The 19,729-nt window shown below is 43.9% G+C and overlaps 1 protein-coding gene across 1 annotated transcript in view; it reads right to left on the bottom strand.

The window, feature by feature from the left end:
- Positions 1–686: 686 nt before the first annotated feature.
- The window catches only part of LOC309567833 (high affinity cGMP-specific 3',5'-cyclic phosphodiesterase 9A-like), a 107,290-nt gene continuing 88,247 nt past the window's right edge, over positions 687–19,729 (bottom strand). The window contains exons 16-18 of the mRNA XM_082273319.1: positions 17,718–17,846; positions 14,941–15,036; positions 687–1,245 (exon numbers count right to left, since the gene is read on the bottom strand). Coding sequence (XP_082129445.1) covers positions 1,174–1,245; positions 14,941–15,036; positions 17,718–17,846 — 297 coding nt within the window. The 3' untranslated portion in view covers positions 687–1,173. The remainder of the gene's footprint in view (positions 1,246–14,940; positions 15,037–17,717; positions 17,847–19,729) is intronic.

The following is a 19,729-nucleotide window of genomic DNA, read 5'->3' as shown; positions in this document are numbered from 1 at the left end:
TACTAGCACAAATACTACCCCCAAAATTCCCATCACTGAACATAAATCCCCCCTCCTAGTCCACCCCCCCCCAAAATTAGGACTCCTAAACTAAATGGTGCACCACTGCCACCACCTAATTTCCTCCTCCTAGGGCAAATCCTCTCCCAGTCCAATCCCCCCCTCCTAGCACATACCCCCCCCCCCTGCCCAAACCCCCTTCCCAGCACTAATCCTTGTCACCCTTCCCCTCCTAGCACACATACCCTCATCCCCAGCACAAATGTGGGTTACTCTAAAGCTGCTGTCATTACTCCTGCCAGCTTGTAGGTAGTACCTCCGAAGGCAGCGCCCTCAAACCTCACATGATACCACTGTGCCCAGGGCAGCCGCCCCCTCCTGCCCACCCCGTGCCCCGGCCCTGCTAGCAAGGTGTACCTAATAAAGTGGCCGGTGAGTGTATATCTCCCTTCTCCAACCTCCAAAGTGAGCAGCCAATCTGTGGGGTGGGGCCACAAGGGTTTGGAGTTTGGCTTTAAGCGATCAAATTCTGATGTCAACCATTGGCTCAAAAACCCAAATCTCCGCAAAGTACGCCATTCCAAAAACGACAAGAAAACAGAACTTTATAAAGTTTATTAGTAATCAGAAGATCGGAAATTGTAGCTTTCACAAGATGAATGGCCTTTCTCCAGCTGTTGGGGTTGAGCGCGGTAATGAAATCTGGGGAGCGGCGGGATTTTTGGGACGCGCCGTACACAGACATGAAAAAGCTGAGCTTTCATTCAGTAAAAAAGCGATGATCTATTACCGCCCAGCGCTGTTATTGTAACCCGCCGTTGAGGCGTTGAACAGCCTAATCCTTTTTTTAATGACTCCCAGTGTATCCCCCCCCCCCCCCCACAGAAATCCCGAGCCCGAGTTAACTAAGACGTTCGCCCCCCCGCTGTTTTAAGGCACGCCGCTGGCGAAGGACGGAGACGCTGAAAGTGAAATCCATGACGTGTTTAAGAAAACAGCCTCTGTGCCAATCCTCGCAGGACAGCTGGAAGAGGTCGTAGCGAAGTTATATTAATCATCGACTCGCTCCTACCGTTCCCGGCGGGGGCAGGGGGGGGGGACTCCGCGCCTTTCGCCAAGCCAGGTTCACAGTCTCTTATTACACATGGAAAAAAAGGGGAATTAGACGCGCGGCTAGGCCGTCTCCGAACTCCGCTTCCTTCTCCTGCCTCCGCTGGACAACGCCTCCGTCTTCCTCTGCTGGACCTGCGGAGAGAAAATGATTATTCAGAGAACGGTCTGATCTGCTTCGCACAGAGGAACTTTCATGGTCAATTACCAAAATATGTGAAGGCCACGTTACCATGCAGAACGTTAAATCTTCCCAGATCATTTATAGAAAAAAAAGAATATTTGCCATGAAGATAGTGAAAGTTATATATTGGCCATGCTGGTTTAACCACTTCTGGACCAAAAGGTTTACCCCCCCCTTAATGACCAGGCCATTTTTTGCGATTCGGCACTGCGTTACTTTAACGGACAATTGCCAATTCTTGCCCTACTGAGTCTTGAGGTGCATACCCTAATGCAATAGGCTGTGCAAACCTATGCCATCCAATCAGATGCAGCTGCTGATATTCTGACAGCTACCGCCAGCGATTGCCAGCATACAATAGCCCAGCAGGGGGAGCTTTCACATTTATGCTGTTAGCGTCAATGGAGGAATTTGCAGGCTGAATTAACCACTTAAAGTGGAGTTCCACCCTAAATTTATACTTATCTCCATCTTCTCGCTCCGGGTCACCTGAAAAACAAATGGATAATCGCATTTTTTTTTTTTTTTACTTACCTCGTAGAGAAGAAAATATACTCACCTTACTTCCTCTTCCTCCCCTCGGCGGCCACGGCGATTCGTCACTTCCTGGCTTGCAATGATTCCTGGGAGCTGAACATCATCGCTCCCAGGAATCAATGCGCCTGCACCGGCCCCGACGTCAGTTCCGGGGCACGTGCACCGGAAGTGACGGCGGGGCCGGTGCAGTGCATAGTGGGACCGAAGAAGACGGAAGAGGACGCAGAAGAGGATCGCGCTGGCTTCAAGCTGCCCACACCTGAGATGGCAGCGCTGGACAATACATTTTCAAGGTAAGTATTTCTTCTAAAAGGTAAGTGCAACCCGGGACAGATCAGAGGCTATCCATTGTGGAATGTACTAGCCCTGACTGTCCCGGGGGTATTTTTATTAAAAAAAAGTATTCCCAGGGTGGAACTCCGCTTTAAGGACCTATTTCTGACACGTGTTGTTTACACGTTAAAAATACAGGGTTTTTTTTTACGGAATAAAAAAAAAATACAGTTTTTTTGCTAGAAAGTTACTTAGAACCCCCAAACATTATACACATATATATATATATATATATATTTTTTTTTTTAGCAGAGACCCTAGAGAATAAAATGGAGATTGTTGCAATATTTTTTATCACACCGTATTTGCGCAGCAATCTTACAAGTGCATTTATTTTTTTAAAAAAATATACTTTTTTGAATTCAAAAATAAGAAAACAGTAAAGTTAGCCCAATTTTCTAAAATGTAAAAGATGATGTTACGCCAAGTAAATAGATACCTAACATGTCATGCTTCAAAATTGTGCACACTCGTGGAATGGCGACAAACATTGGTACTTAACCACTTCTGGACCGGAAGATTTTCCCCCTTAACCGCTTTCCGACCGCCGCAAGTAGATTTACTGCGGCGGTCAGCCCCTGCCAGGCAGAGTGACGTTAATTAACGTCACTAGCCTGGGAGGGTCTGGGGAGCGAGCGCGCGCCCGCGGAGGCGCGCTCCCGCACGGTCACGGACCCCCCCGCGCGTGTGACCAGCGGACCCGATGTCCGCCGGCCACTCGGCGATCGTCGGGGGAGAGGGAGAATGTCAGGCAGCTTGTGTAAACAAGCTGCCTGTCATTCTCCTCGCTGTACAGACACTGATCACACGGATCTAGTATGTAGATCCGTTGATCAGTGTCCTTACAGCTAGAGCCACAGCCAATCACAGTAAGAATCACGCCCCTAGGGACACACACAGCCCCTCCCTCCCAAATAAAGTTAACCCCTTCACTGCCAGTGTATTTTTACAGTAACAGTGCATATGTATAGCACTGATTACTGTAGAAATGTCACTGGTAACCCCAAAAGTGTAAAAAATGTCAGTCAAGGGTCCGATCTGTCCGCCGCAATGTCGCAGTACCGCAAAAAAAATCGCAGATCGCCGCCATTATGCGTTAAAAAAAAAAAACAACAAAAATGACAAAAATCTTTCCCTTTGTTAGTAAACGCGATAACTTTTGCGCAAACCAATAAAAATACGCTTTTTGCGATTTTTTTTACCAAACATAGGTAGCATTAAACAAATTGGCCGAAAATGTTAAAAAATTTTGATTTTTACATTTTTTTTTGGGGAATTTCATATAAAAAAATGTGAAAATATTGTTATTTTTGCAAAATTGTTGCTCTTTTTTTGTTTATAGCGCGTGATCAAAAAATCGCACAGGTGATCAAATACCACCAAAAGAAAGCTCTGTTTGTGGGAAAAAAGGGACGTCAAATTCGTTTAGGTACAGCGTCGCACGACCGCGCAATTGTCCGTTAAAGTCACGCAGTGCCGAATCGCAAAATACCCCCTGGTCTTTTAGCAGGAAAATCCTCCGGGGCTTAAGTGGTTAATGACCAGGCTATATTTTGCAATTCGCCACTGCGTTACTTTAACTGACAATTGCCCAGTAGTGCGACGCTGTACCCAAATAAAATTGATGTCCTTTTTTTCCCACAAATTATTATTATTATTATACAGGATTTATATAGCGACAACAGTTTGCGCAGCGCTTGAAATAGAGCTTTATTTGGTGGTATTTGATCACCTGTGCAATTTTTATTTTTTGCGCTATAAACAAAAAAAGAGCGACAATTTTGAAAAACAAAAAAAAAAAAACAATATTTTTTTACTTCCTGCTATATAACATTCCCAATAAAAAAAAAAATCTAATTTTTCTTTCATCATTTTAGGCCAATTTGTATTCTGCTACATATTTTTGGTAAAAAAAAATCCCAATAAGTGTATATTGATTGGTTTGTGCAAAAGTTATCGCGTCTACAAACTAGGGAGTAGATTTATGGCATTTTTATTTATTTTTATATTTTCTACTGGTAATGGTGGCGATCAGCAATTTATAGCTGGACTGCGACATTGCAGCGGACAGATCGGACCCCTAACTGACACTTTTGGGGGGGGACCAGTGACATTACTACAGTATTCAGTGCTAAAAATATGCACTGTTACTGTAATAATGACACTAGCTGGGAAGGGGTTAACCTAGGGGTGATCAAAGAGTTAAATGTGTCCCTAGGGGGTTCTTTCTAACTGTGTGGGGGTTGTACTTACTAGATGAACATGGAGATCTGTGTTCCTGAATAGCAGGAACACAAGATCTCTGTGTTCATCTCTGACAGAACAGCGGTCTGCCGTGTTTACATTGGCAGACCGCCGTTCTGTCTCTTTGGGAATGCGATCGTGGGTGCTAAGTGGCAATCCCGGCCACTGGCCCCATGCATCAGCTTCCCTGCTGGCCCATGATCTCTTCCGTGAAGTAACATACGGGTACGGCATTTCACGGAAACCTGCGATCGTGGGTGGCTCCCGCTGCTGTCAGTCGAACTCTTATGCGGAGGGAGCAGGAGGTGTGGTTTACCAGTGCTTTGTGTGTCTATAGACACACACAGCCCAGCTCAAGAGCAGGCGTGAACGAGTGCCTCTGTAGCACCTGGCTTGCTAAGAAGTTACCCGGAGGAGGGAGGCGAGGACAGCGCCGACAGGGGACTCCAAAAGAGGAGGTAAGGGACCACTCTGTGCTATATCATTGCACAGAGCAGATAAAAGTAACATCTTTTTTTCTTTATTTCAGCCCAAAAAAAAATCCTTTATTATTTTAGCCCAAAAAAAAAAAAATCCTTTACTGTCAATTTAATAGATCTGGAGGTGAATGAAAATGCCATTTGTCTGGCAGATTCAAGGCTATTTGTACTGGAAGAAGCTCGGGGGTTAGTTTTCATGACATGCCTCCCCAAATCATCACTGACTGTGGAAACTTCACACTGGACCTCATGCAACTTGCATTCTGTGCCTCTCCACTCCTCCTCCAGACTCTGGGTCCCTAATGAAATGCAAAATTTTCCACAGTCACCACACCTTTTTGAGAAGGGAGCGAGGGACAGCTATTAGTAAAAGTATGTAGGCATAGGACACACCCCCCTGCCACGCCCCCTTAAAAGGAGAATTATACAAAAATAAAATGATTAGTGCTTTTTACCACTACTATTCCTTTATATTGGATTTTTGAAATTTACAAATGCAGCAATTTAGAAATTGGATGAAAGGTTTAGCACTGGGAAAAACATTTTATATACAGCTATATAGATCAGACCAAAATGAGGGAGAAATGAGGAGGAAAGAGGGACAGAGGGACTTTGCTCCAAATCAGGGACAGTCCCCGGAAATCAGGGACAGTCCCCCGAAATCAGGGACAGTTGGGAACTATGAGTCAGTGATGATTTGGGGAGCCATGTCATCTGCTGCTGTTGGCCCACTGTGTTTTATCAGGTCCAAAGTCAGTGCAGTCCTCTACCAGGAAATTCTAGAGCACTTCATGCTTCCCTCTGCTGACCAGCTTTATGGAGATGCTGATTTCATTTTCCAGCAGGACTTGGCTCCGCCCACACTGCCAAAACTACCAAAACCTGGTCACATGATCATGATATCACTGTGCTTGATTGGCCAGCAAACGCGCCTGACCTAAATCCCATAGAGAATCTGTGGGGTATTGTCAAGAAGAAGATGAGAGACACCAGAGCCAACAATGCAGGCGAGCTGAAGGCCACAATCAAAGCAACCTGGACTTCCATGATGACGATTGCCTTGGGGTGGTCTTTATTTCTAGGCATTAGGTTATTTTATTTATTGGAATGCAAGTTATTGGACCCTTTTTACATTTATATTGCTGGAGCAATCTGTTGTATTCCTCTTTTGTCAGATGAGATTTGTTATTCTAATACTAGTCTATAATTACAGATATCATTTTTAATTAAGCTCCTGATGAGTGGACGGAGAGCCACGAAACGCGTAGAGCACACAGTTATGAAGACATGCCTCTCAGAGACTGACCAAGTGTCGTTCATGATACATTTTTATGTTATTTATTTATTTATACAATATGGAATGTACTTTTATAGTTGTGACCTATCTACGTTATGTCAAGTCTCCTAAATTGTGTATGTCTATAATTTATTTGTGCTTTTTTTTTATATAACTGTCTTATTATGTAATATCCAATAAATTATTAATTATTATTATTATTATTCTGTGATTTTACACATCTTGTTTATTAGCAAGTGGCCGACCTCATATAAAGTCCCATGACCCATCCTTTTCTCTTTGTATGTTTAACCACTTAAGCCCCAGAAGATTTGGCTGCTCAAAGACCAGGCCCTTTTTTGCGATTCGGCACTGCGTGATTTTAACGGACAATTGCTCAGTCGTGCGACGCTGTACCCAAATGAAATTGACGTACTTTTTTTCCCACAAACAGAGCTTTCTTTCGGTGGTATTTGATCACCTCTGCGATTTTTACTTTTTGCGCTATAAACCAAAAAAGAGCGACAATTTTGAAAAAAATAACAATATTTTTCACATTTTTTTATATGAAATTCTCAAAAAAAAATGTAAAAATCTAAATTTATTATACATTTTAGGCTAATTTGTTTTCTGCTACCTATGTTTGGTAAAAAAAAAAATCGCAATAAGCGTATTTTGATTGGTTTTGCGCAAAAGTTATTGCGTTTACTAACTAAGGGAAAGATTTCTGTCATTTTTATTGTTTTTTTTTTTAACTAGTAATGGCGGCGATCTCCGATTTTTTTTTTTTTTTGCGGGACTGCGACATTGCGGCGGACAGATCGGACCCCTGACTGACATTTTTTTACACTTTTGGCGGTACCAGTGACATTACTACAGTAAGGGGTTAACTTTATTCGTGAAGGGGTTAACTTTATTGGTGATCAAGGGGTTAAGTGTGTCCCTAGGGGCGTGATTCTAACTGTCAGGGGGCGTGGCTTGTTAGATCATCACAGAGACATACGATCCTATATAGCAGGATCGCATAGCCTCTGTCATGATCTAAGGGAGAATGACAGACGGCTGTGTTTACATCAGTCGTCTGTCTTTCTCCCTCTCCTGAGGGAGATTGCGAGTGACATCGGAGCCGCCGGTCACACATGTGGGCTAGGCAGGGAACGAATGGGGGCAGTAGCACGCCGCCAGCGGCGCACGCTCGCCCCCTACAGGCTCGGGGGCGAGCGAGGTAGTACTATGTCACTTTGCCTGTAGGGGGCTGACTGCCGCAGTATATAGTCGTGCGGCGGTTGGCGAGTGGTTAATTAGGGATGGAGGTCTGTCACTGGTTTTACTTCAGATCATATTCTTTTTCCCTGGGCTTCCATAACACCTCAGCAGTGCCACAGGCTGATCGCCTCCATGCCACGCCGCATTGATGCAGTAATTCATGCAAAAGGAGCCCCGACCAAGTATTGAGTGCATAATATACTGTACATGGACAGACTTTTCACTAAGCCAACATTTCTGTATTAACCACTTGGCGACCGCTCACATGGAGCGTACTGCGGCAAAGTGGCTCGTTATCGTCCAGCGACGTAGACCTATGTCGCTGGACTCCTCCCCTTGTGGGCGGCGCGCGCGCGCCGCCGGAGGCTCGCTCCCGCTGTATTCAGACACAGCGGGAGTCGGGCCAGGGGAGGAGAGGCGGTGATCACCGCCGCTCTTCCCCGATCGTCGGGAATCGAGTGAGGAAATCCGCCCGCTTGTGTAAACAAAGCGGGCGGATCTCCTCTGTGACAGACAGGGTCAGATTGCAGGATTCAGCATAGCATGTCACACAATCCCCTCCCCCCACACACGTCAGTAAGCACCAGGCATACATTAACCCCTTGAACACCAATAAAAGTTAACCCCTTCCCTGCCAGTGTCATTTTTACAGTAACAGTGCATAATTATAGCACTGATTACTGTAGTAATGTCACTGGTACCACCAAAAGTGTCAAAAATGTCAGTTAGGGGTCCGATCTGTCCGCCGCAATGTCGCAGTCCCGCAAAAAAAAATCGCAGATCACCGCCATTACTAGTTAAAAAAAAACCAATAAAAATGACATAAATTTCCCGTAGTTAGTAGCTGCGATAACTTTTGCGCAAACCAATCAAAATACGCTTATTGTGATTTTTTTTTTTTACCAGAAATATGTAGCAGAAAACAAATTGGCCTAAAATGTTAAAAAATTTAGAATTTTACATTATTTTTGGGGGGAATTTAATATAAAAAAAATGTGAAAAATATTGTTATTTTTTCAAAATTGTCGCTCTTTTTTTGTTTATAGCGCAAAAAGTAAAAATCGCACAGGTGATCAAATACCACCAAAAGAAAGCTCTGTTTGGGGGGGGGGGGGAAGGACATAAATTTAATTTGGGTACAGCGTCGCACGACCGTGCAATTGTCCATTAAATTAACGCAGTGCCGAATCGCAAAATATGGCCTGGTCAGGAATGGGGTAAAATCTTCCGGTCTTAAAGCAGTTAAAAATACGCTCATTGAGAATTTTTTTTTGTCAAAGACATGTAGCTAAATACATTTTGGCCTAAATATATGACAACAATTGAATATGTTGGATATTTTTTAACTGTCAAAGTAGAAAAATTGTTATTTTTTCAAAATTGTCGCATTTTTTTTATTAATATCGCAAAAAATGAAAAGCGCAGAGGTGATCAAATACCCCCAAAAGAAAGCTCTGTTTGTGGGAAAAAAAGGACGTAAATTTCGTTTGGGTACGGCATTGCATGACCGCGCAATTGGCAGTTAAAGTCGCACAGTGCTGAATCGCAAAAAGTGGCCTGGACGTACAGCAGGAAAATCCTCCGGTCCTAAAGTGGTTAAAAATCCTTTTTGTTATTGGTCTTATGTAATATCCTAATTTTCTACAGGAGGAAAAAGGAGGACAGTGATTTCTCTACATGCTGCCCTCACTGCCCCTCCTATCCAGGTGTACAGGGGAGCCGCACAGGCCCCATGGAGCATGGGGCCCAGGTTGCAACCCCTGTAGTTACGCCCCTGTAGTGGACCAAGGTCGTGCACCACCCTTGCAGCATGAAGCAGATTGACCTCCCTGCTCCAGTTCCTGACTCTATTTCTGCCCACCTTTAGGGCCCATCTCTCACGATTTTTGTTGTGCAATTTTCACGTGTGACAGCCCATTAACTTCAAGGGGCTGCCCTATGCACATTTTTCGCCCAAAAGGAGCTTCTTTTTGGGTGACTTGCATAGCGCAATTTTTAACCACTTTACCACCAGAGGATTTTCCTGCTTTACGTCCAGGCCACTTTTTGCGATTCGGCACTGTGCGACTTTAACTGACAATTAACAATTATGCAACGCCGTACCCAAACGAAATTTACGTCCTTTTTTCCCCACAAACAGAGCTTTCTTTTGATGGTATTTGATCATCTCTGCGATTTTTATTTTTTGCGATATTAATAAAAAAAAAAAACGACAATTTAGAAAAAATAACAATATTTTTCTACTTTGACAGTTAAAAAATATCCAATATATTCATTTTTTGTCATATATTTAGGTCTAAATGTATTTAGCTACATGTCTTTGGCAAAAAGATTCTCAATGCGCATATTTTTAACCGCTTTAAGACCGGAAGGTTTTACCCCATTCCTGACCAGGCCATATTTTGCGATTCGGCACTGCGTTACTTTAACGGACAATTGCGCGGTCGTGCGACGCTGTACCCAAATTAAGATGAAGTCCTTTTTTCCCCACAAATAGAGCTTTCTTTTGGTGGTATTTGATCACCTGTGCGATTTTTACTTTTTGCGCTATAAACATAAAAATAGCGACAATTTTGAAAAAATAACAATATTTTTCACATTTTTTTATATGAAATTCCCCCCCCCCAAAAAATTAAAAATCAAAATGTTTTAACATTTTAGGCCAATTTGTTTTCTGCTACATATTTTTGGTAAAAAAAATCACAATAAGCGTATTTTGATTGGTTTGCGCAAAAGTTTTCGCAGCTACTAACTACGGGAAATTTATGTCATTTTTATTGTTTTTTTTTAATTAGTAATGGCGGCGATCTGCGATTTTTTAGCGGGACTGCGACATTGCAGCGGACAGATCGGACCCTTGACTGACATTTTTGCCACTTTTGGGGGTACCAGTGACATTACTACAGTAATCAGTGCTATAAATATGCACTGTTACTATAAAAATTACACTGGCAGGGAAGGGGTTAACTTTTATTGGTGATCAAGGGGTTAATGTATGCCTGGTGCTTACTGACATGTGTGGGGGGAGGTGACTGAGTGACACAGGCACAGATCGCAGGTTCAGCTATGCTGAATCCTGCAATCTGACCCTGCCTGTCACTTAGGAGATCCGCCCGCTTTGTTTACACAAGCGGGCGGATCTCCACACTCGATTCCCGACGATCGGTGATCACCGCCGCTCCTCCCCTGGCCCGACTCCCGCTGTAACTGAATACAGCAAGAGAGAGAGCATCCGGCGGCGCGCGCGCGCCGCCGAGAGAAGGGAATGTCTGGTGACGTAGGTCTACGTCGCCAGACGATAACGAGCCACTGTGCCGCAGTAGCAGCACAGTGAGCAGTGCGGAAAGTGGTTAAAGTCACGCTTTGCCGTGGAATTCTGTCATAAAACAATCGCAGGAGGATCACACCGCGTTTGGGGTGCCATTAAAGAATAATAGCACTCAAGTGCATGTTGCATGTTGCATCCTAAATATGGGGTAACCAGTGACAGGAGAAGGTCATTCAGTGCCCAGGGGAAAGTTGCCAAAGTGTCCCCCACCCTTCCAGTTCACCATGTGCAAGCTTAGGGTAACCCGCACCTCCTCCTGGCTCTCTCCTAACTGCTCCCAGCACCGGGCTTACAAAAGTAGCGATGCAATAAACTATTGCCCCCAGGGCAACATGCTCCAACATGGGCATAACATGTTCCAAAAGCTTAAACTCTTGGCGCCGGCGCCTCCCGGCCCTTTTAGAGGTTTATGATGCCGGTGTTCCGTGAGAATTACCTACCCGTGAGGAAAACCTACCCTCGTCACTTCCGGTTCACGGCAGTCTGTGTAACGCGAGCAGTTACATTAAAACAGCTGTGCTGCACTATGAGTCATCTCCGCTCCTGTCCCGGTCACTTCCCTGCTCTTGGCTACTAAATATAAAAGCGGCGGCGGCTGTATGAAAAGATAAATCACGGAGCCGCCAGCCGCTTTTATATTTACTAGCCAAGATCAGGGAAGTGACCGGGACAGGAGCGGAGATGACTCATAGTGCAGCACAGCTATTTTATGTCACCGCCGGGTCGGTAGGTTTTTTTAACGGACACCGAGATCGTTTCAGACTAGTGCGCATGCGCACTAGTCTGATCCTCAGCTGTTCCATTAGGTATCCGGGGCTGTGAGCATGCGCACTGCTGCGCTGCTCAGCTGTTCCTGGCCGGAAGTGACGAGGGGTAGGTTTTTCTCACGGGGTAGGTAATTCTCACGTTACACCGGGAGCCAGGGCACAGCTTAAGATCACATGACTGCCATGATTGGCTGTTAGGCTAGTGACCGCCATGATTGGCTTTCAGTTAGTCAATGGTAACTGTGCTGGGAGTGTGCAGCACACGCAAAGGCAGCAATTCTGCTACATAATTTTGGTAAAAAAAAATCCCAATAAGTGTATATTGATTGGTTTATGCAAAAGTTATCGCATCTACAAACTAGGGGAAAGATTTATGTCACTTTTATTTATTTATTTATTTATTTATTTTGTAAATCTGCGATTTTATTGGGACTGAGACATTGCGGCGGACAGATTGGACCCCTAACTGACATTTTTTTGCACTTTTGGGGGGGGACCAGTGACATTACTACAGTAATCAGTGCTAAAAATATGCACTGTCACTGTACTAATGACACTGGCAGGGAAATGGTTAACACCAGGGGCTATCAAAAGGTTAAATGTGTCCTTAGGGGGTGCTTTCTAACTGTGTGGGGGTTGTATTCACTGAATGAACACAGAGACCTGTGTTCCTAAAAAAGAGGAACACAGGATCCCTGTGTTCATTGCTGACAGAACAGCAGAACGAGCGATTGCAAGTGCCTGGTGGCCGTCCGCTGATTGGCTCCCCTTGTAGTGGTCCCACAAAACGACGAACAGGTACGTCATTTCATGGGACAGAGCCGACCAGTATATTTACTGCTGGCCGTCAGCAAGTGGTTAACCCCTTTATGACCGCCCGCCGCAGATTTATTGTGGCAGGCAGCCGTTCCTGGGCAAACCGATATAGCTCTACGTCGCTCGCTCTCAGGAGGCTAGGGGGGCGAACGCGCCGCTTGTCAGCGGTGAAGCCTGTGCCTGTGTCAGACGGCTCCGATTGCTGCCTGACACCGGCGATCTCTCCCCGCTGAGGGAGAAGGACGGTCGGCTGATGTAAACACAGCTGTCCGTCCTTCTCCCTGCAATGATCACAGAGACCATGTGATCCTTCTATATAGGATCGCATGTCTCTATGGTCATCTCAGAAGCCATGCCACCCCACAGTTAGAATCACTCCCCTAGGGTCACATTTAACCCCTTGATCACCCACAGTGTTCACCCCTTCCCTGCCAGTGTCATTTCTACAGTAACAGTGCATATTTTAAGCACTGATTACTGTAGTAATGTCACTGGTCCCCCTAAAAGTGTCAAAAATGTCAGTTAGGGGTCCAATCTGTCCGCCGCAATGTCGCAGCCCCGCAAAATATTGCAGATCGCCGCCATTACTAATAAAAAAATAAAAAAAATGACATAAATCTTTCCTGTAGTTAGTAGTAACTTTTGCAAAAACCAATCAAAATACGCTTATTGCGATATTTTTTACCAAAAATATGTAGCAGAACACAAATTGGCCCAAAATGTAAAAAAAAAAATATTTTTATTTATTTTATTTTTTTGGGAATGTTAAATAGCAGAATGTGAAAAATATTTTTTTTTTTTCAAAATTGTCGCATTTTTTTGTTTATAGCGCAAAAAGTAAAAATCGCACAGGTGATCAAATACCACCAAAAGAAAGCTCTGTTTGTGAGAAAAAAAGGACGTCAAATTTATTTGGGTACAGTGTTGCAGGGCCGCGCAATTGTCCATTAAATTAACTCAGTGCCAAATCGCAAAATATGGCCTGGTCATTAAAGGGGAAAATCCTTCCGGTCCAGAACTGGTTAAGGAGAATTGTACAAAAAAAAAAAAAAGATTGGTTAAACCCACAAATGCTTGTTTTTACCACTATTATTCCTTTATATCAGCTTTTAGAAATTGATAAATGCGGCCATTTAGAAATCGGATGAAAGGTTTAGCATTGGGAAGCAGTTTTTAAACAATAAATAGTGCAATTTATATACAACTATATAGACCAGACCAAAATGGGGGACAAATGAAGGACAGTCCCTCGAAATCAGGGACAGTTGGAAGCTATGGAAGTGGGAACGGCCGATTTTTGGGCTTTGCAACCTTTTAAAGCCTATTAGGATGCAGCGGCTGCGGGGACACAGCCACTCATCTTGATGTGACAGCCGTATGGGTGAGCCGCCACAAACCCTCACTGCCTGTGTTTGGGGCCGCTCACCCTCCAGGCTTGGTTTTCTTGCATTTTTTAATATAGAAATGATTTCATACATTTACTGACTGCAGAGCCAGATCCTCAGTTCCAGTAACCAGTAAATGGCCCATTAATACTGTACATAGGGAGGATTGCATTGCATAGTGTGCACATTGCAGTGTGAAAACAAAGCAAAGGGTGCCATCTAGTGTTAGTTTTATAGAAAGCAAGGAATCTAAACTTTAATGTATACCTAACAGCAAAACTTTTCTTTTTAGCTTTGGATAGAGTGGAGAGGGGTTAGAACCCCTGTCGGTTTTTATTGTGGTCTGTGGTCCCTGTTTAAGTGATTCCCCCTCTTTATTTGTCCTGTTTACCATTATCATTGGAAGTGAAAGTAATAGAAAATCACAAATTTTGGGTTGTCTCCGGAAAAGTAATAGAGGGGAAATCTTCCAATGGGAACACTAGTTCTGGTGACCTGGGGGGGGGGGTCCCCAAGGAATTCCCTTAATATGCCAGGATTTCTTCTCACTTCCTGTTTAGCTCTGGGACAGGAAGTGAGGAGAAATCTCCACAATGGGTCACAGATTGCGAAAAACATACATAAAATATGGTAAATTCCCTAGGGCAGTGATGGAGAACCTTGGCACCCCAGATGTTTTGGAACTATATTTCCCATGATGCTCATGCACTCTGCAGAGTAGTTTAGCATCATGGGAAATGTAGCTCCAAAACATCTGGGGTGCCAAGGTTCTCCATCACTGCCCTAGGGTAGTGTTTGGGGATTATAAGTAAGTAATCTAGCAAAAAATACGGATTTAAAATTATAAACAAAAAGTGCCAAAAAAACCTGGTCTTCAGGTGGTTAATTGAACAAGCTGAAGTTAGAAGCTGATTGGCTGCCACGCACAGCTGCACCAACTTTTGCACTCTCCAGTTTTAGTAAATCAACCCCAATGGATTTAGTGCTTTCTGAATTACAGACCAGCAACAAGTACAGAGATGAGGAATTCTTTTTTTTATTTCCTGCATACTTGTCCTGGGTCTGTGGCTCCAAGTATCGAGGCCAGGCACCTTGTATTTTCAGGAGCTCAGCAGTGCAGCCCCCCCCCTACTTTTCCCCTGTAGACACCTACTTTAAATAAAAAGCATAGGGAACCACATAAAAGGTATGGGGATCATGCAATGAAGCACTCACTTCTGCCATTGCTTCCTCCAGCTGCATGAGCTCCTCATAGTGATCCCTGGCTTCCTGCAGAGGGCGCACCATCGCCTCCTCTATCTGTGGGAAGAGCTGCCAAAAAAAAAGCGACATAAGGTTGTAGTGTATATACAGAGAGCAGGGAGGTTTATTAAGGGTGGGTCAAATACAGTGCTCCCTCTAGTGGTTAATGTACAAATCTACATATTCAGTATCATAATAAAAACATGGAACAGCAAACATTTACAGTATCTCACAAAAGTGAGTACACCCCTCACATTTTTGTAAATATTTTATTCTATCTTTTCATGTGACAACGCTGAAGAAATGACACTTTGCTACAATGTAAAGTAGTGAGTGTACAGCTTGTATAACAGTGAAAATTTGCTGTCCCCTCAAAATAACTCAACACACAGCCATTAATGTCTAAACCGCTGGCAACAAAAGTAAGTACACCCCTAGGTGTAGCCATTTTCCATCCCCGGTGTCATGTGACTCATTAGTGTTACAAGGTCTCAGGTGTGAATGGGGAGCGGGTGTTTTAAATTTGATGTTATCTCTCTCACTCTCTCATACTGGTCACTGGATGTTCAATATGGCCCCTCATGGCAAAGAACTCTGGGGAGTGGGAGGAAACCATAGGCTTGGATACAGTCCTAGTGATTAGTAGACAGGTTGTCTCTGTGCATTCTGGGATACTGTATAAAAGCCAAGAGCACATGTGCTTCGGGTCTTTGGCTGATGAACAGAGTCCTGGAGGGAGGGTGGAGGCTGTCTCCTCCTCTGTAGTGGTGGCACATGGTCGCAGGCAGTCGGCCTGGGCATCAAAGGAACGGAACTGAACCCAGAGGTCCAGGAGAGCTGGCTAAAGGGGAAGAGAGTGACAAAAATTATATAATAAAATATGATGGTTGCGCTCAACCAAAAATATAAATAGTGGTAATGTAAACAACTGTGCAGTGACAAATTAAATAAATGGATGGGTTATAGACCCAATTAAATAAATAAATATTGATAATAAACCACAAACATAATCAATTCATATGCAGTGCCGGAAATTAATTTGAATTCAGTCCCAGCAGAACTACAGCAAACAGTCCAAATGAATAATGCAGGCTGGAAATCTTTATAAATGTGTTTCTTCTGATAGTATAGCCTCCACCAATATCAGAATCACCCAGTGATACAGGCTGCTTACCAGATGGGGTGGACCCCTAAATTATAAGGGGTCAAAGAAGCCTTTGATCATACATATATGCCTGGATCAGATTATTTTCCTCCAAGGATCGACCAGCCAGATAATCAATGGACCACCATAAATAAACTCTCCAAAATAGCTCCAATCAATCATGTAAAATTGAGGGAATGTTTATTTAAAGAATAAAACTTACAAACAACTTCTTGTAGCAGAGCGTGTAGATACAAACAAATGTGCCGCGTACCGGGTGAACGGGCTTCCGCGTTCCACGATGCGTTCCACCCGGGCCGGAAGTGGCGTGATGCGATCAGATGTCCCGGCGCGTTTCGTCAGCGCGCAGCTGACGTTTTCAAGGGTCAAGGGTCAAAGTTCTGCTGGGACTGAATTCAAATTAATTTCCGACACTGCATATGAATTGATTTATATTTGTGGTTTATTATCAATATTTATTTATTTAATTGGGTCTATAACCCATCCATTTATTTAATTTGTCACTGCACAGTTGTTTACATTATCACTATTTATATTTTTGGTTGAGCGCAACCATTATATTTTATTATATAATTTTTGTCATTCATCACATTTTCATGTTAACGTTGGAGCTCCCACAATATATTTTATCACCATATAATATTTCATCAATAACTAATTAATTTAACACTAATATCACACTATACAACACCATTTTTTCTAAAGGGGAAGAGACACTGGAGACCCTCGAAAAACAGTAACGTGAGTACAGGGGATTGTGTCTAGGGGCCTGACCTGAGGGGAGCCACCCCAGTGTAGGATAGTCAGAGGACGGGTGTCAGTGTGTCAACTGAAAGGGGATACTAGGAGAGTATCCTGAAGATAATCTGGTCCATAAAGTCATCTGGATAGAAACTTAATCCAAATTCACCTAGTGGCAGGGTGAAATAGCAGCCTGGCTGCATCATCAGAAGTAGGAGTCATCCGCATTGTGAATAGTTAATTTGGAGTATCCCACTATTCTCTTCTCCCATCCCTAATTTAAATAAAACACCAAAAACAACTACATACCCCTAGGCTGATCATTGACTGAGCCAAGAAGTAAAGTGTTAATCTATACATGTTGAAATTGCTAATGGTATCCCAGGGGGACCCAAAGGAGTGGAATCCAGCAGTCCTCAAGGGGGCAGTGCTACATACAGTTTTACTAACACATATCAAAGTTGCAAAATTGTGCTTAGGCATTAATATTTGTTTTTCCCTTAGGCGTAAAGGGGTTAATGTATAGGGAGATCTCTGATGTGATAGGGAGACTCTGGCATGGGGGGAGGGGGGGGCTCAGATGGGAAGTGGGGGTTCTCATGTTAATTTAATCAAGTAGGTTGTGCTTGTTGTTCCCTTCAAGCGTCCCATCTTCTTTAATTTGATCAGAACCAGAAGAGACTTCATGCAAATCAACCTTCCTATGCTCCAGAAAAGACATAGGAGCACGGGAAGGTTGGTTTGGGTGAGGTTGTGTTCATGGCACCCTGGTTGGGAAATACCGATTTAGACAATCATATCAAAGAAATCTGTATTATCCACGTAATCTGATCACTTCTCATACCTTCATCATCGTCTCAAACAGGGGGAGCAGCACGAACTTGATGAATCCAATCTGGGCTTTGGGTTTGGTGACTGTATCTCGGTCCATAAAGGGCGTAACTGGAAGACCCTCCAATTTCTCCCGATCACTCTGTAAAATACATATCATACTACTTAGTCTACATTTGATGCACTGCCTGATGACTGGGTGTCTCGTATAACCGGAATCATCTGCGGTATCCGGGGTCATTTTGGGAGGGGCAGTTTGTGACCTGGTTCCTGGACTAAGGATAGAAGCTTCCAGTGAAGACCAGAATGTGTGACCAGAGGAGTGCACTGACCTTGTGGAAGACACTATGGCGAGGGGGGGGGTTTACTAAAGCTGGTGCACTCATCCCATTGGGGTTGCCTGGGGGTCAGGGGGGTCCCCCCCGACTGCATGATGTTCTACTTTTACTCACGTTGCTCTTCCTCCATAGGAGCCTCTTTACCTGCATTGTTGATTATGGCTGACATTTTTCACTCCACAGGTCATAACTTGTATGGTGAAGCTTTCTGTAAGTTACCTACCAATTTATATGGCTAAATGCTTTTATCTGTTGATGGATTTTGTTTTGTTAAAACTTAATAAAAATCTTTGAAAGTAAAACTGGTGCACTCAGAAACAGGTGCAACTGTGCATGGTAGCCAATCAGCTTCCGTGACTGTTGGCAACTTTGCAAACTGTTCCCACAAAGTTGGGAGCATGAAGTTGTCCAAAATGTCTTGGTATGCTGACGCCTTAAGAGTTCCCTTCACTGGAACTAAGGGGCCAAGCCCAACACCTGAAAAACAACCCCCACACCATAATCCCCCCTCCACCAAATGATTTGGACCAGTGCACAAGGCAAGGTCCATAAAGACATGGATGAGCGAGTTTGGGGTGGAGGAACATGACTGGCCTGCACAGAGTCCTGACCTCAACCCAATAGAACACCATTGGGATAAATCAGAGCGGAGACTGCGAGCCAGGCCATCTCGTCCACATCAGTGCCTAACCTCACACATGCACTTCTGGAAGAATGGTCAAACATTCCCATAGACACACTCCTAAACCTTGTGGACAGCCTTCCCAGAAGAGTTGAAGCTGTTATAGCTGCAAAGGGTGGGCCAACTCAATATTGAACCCAAAGGACTTTGTTAGGGGGGGGATATGGTGTTGGGTTATTTCAGGGGCTGGGCTTGGCCCAGTGAAGGGAACTCTTAAGGCGTCAGCATACCAAGACATGTTGGACAATTTCATGCTTCCAACTTTGTGGGAACAGTTCGGGGATGGCCCCTTCCTGTTCCAACATGACTGCACACCAGTACACAAGGCAAGGTCCATAAAGACATGGATGAGCGAGTTTGGGGTGGACCTTGCTTTGTGCACTGGTGCGCGGTCATGTTGGAACAGGAAGGGGCCGTCCCCAAACTGTTCCCACAAAGTTGGGAGCATGAAATTGTCCAAAATATCTTGGTATGCTGACGCCTTAAGAGTTCCTTAAAACATTCTCATACACACTCCTAAACCTTGTGGACAGCCTTCCCAGAAGAGTTGAAGCTGGTATAGCTGCAAAGGGTGGGCCAACTCAATATTGAACCCTACGGACTAAGACTGGGATGCCATTAAAGTACATGTGCGGGTAAAGGCAGGTATCCCAATACTTTTGGTAATATAGTGTAACTGCTGTATCGTGGAAGTGGTGATTTACTAAGCTTACGGGAACTCCAGGTTGTACAACCAATTCCAAAAAGTTGGGGCTCTGTGTAAAATATACATTAAAACAGAATGAAATGTACAATTCTCATAAACCCAAATTGTATTTACAATAGAAAATAGAAAATTCTCTGATTAAAAAAAAAATAGAAAACATCAAATGTTTAAACTCAGAAAATGGACCATTTTAGGAAAAAATAAAGTAATTTTGAAAATTGATGGCAGCAACACGTCTCAAAAAAGTTTGGACAGGGCAGAAAAAAGCTGGCAAAGGAAGCGCCGGTTCACACTGCAGC

Source organism: Pelophylax lessonae, assembly GCF_965119305.1.
Source record: "Pelophylax lessonae genome assembly, chromosome: 12".
NCBI classification, from domain to species: domain Eukaryota; kingdom Metazoa; phylum Chordata; class Amphibia; order Anura; family Ranidae; genus Pelophylax; species Pelophylax lessonae.
This window is presented reverse-complemented; position numbering and strand designations above follow the sequence as displayed.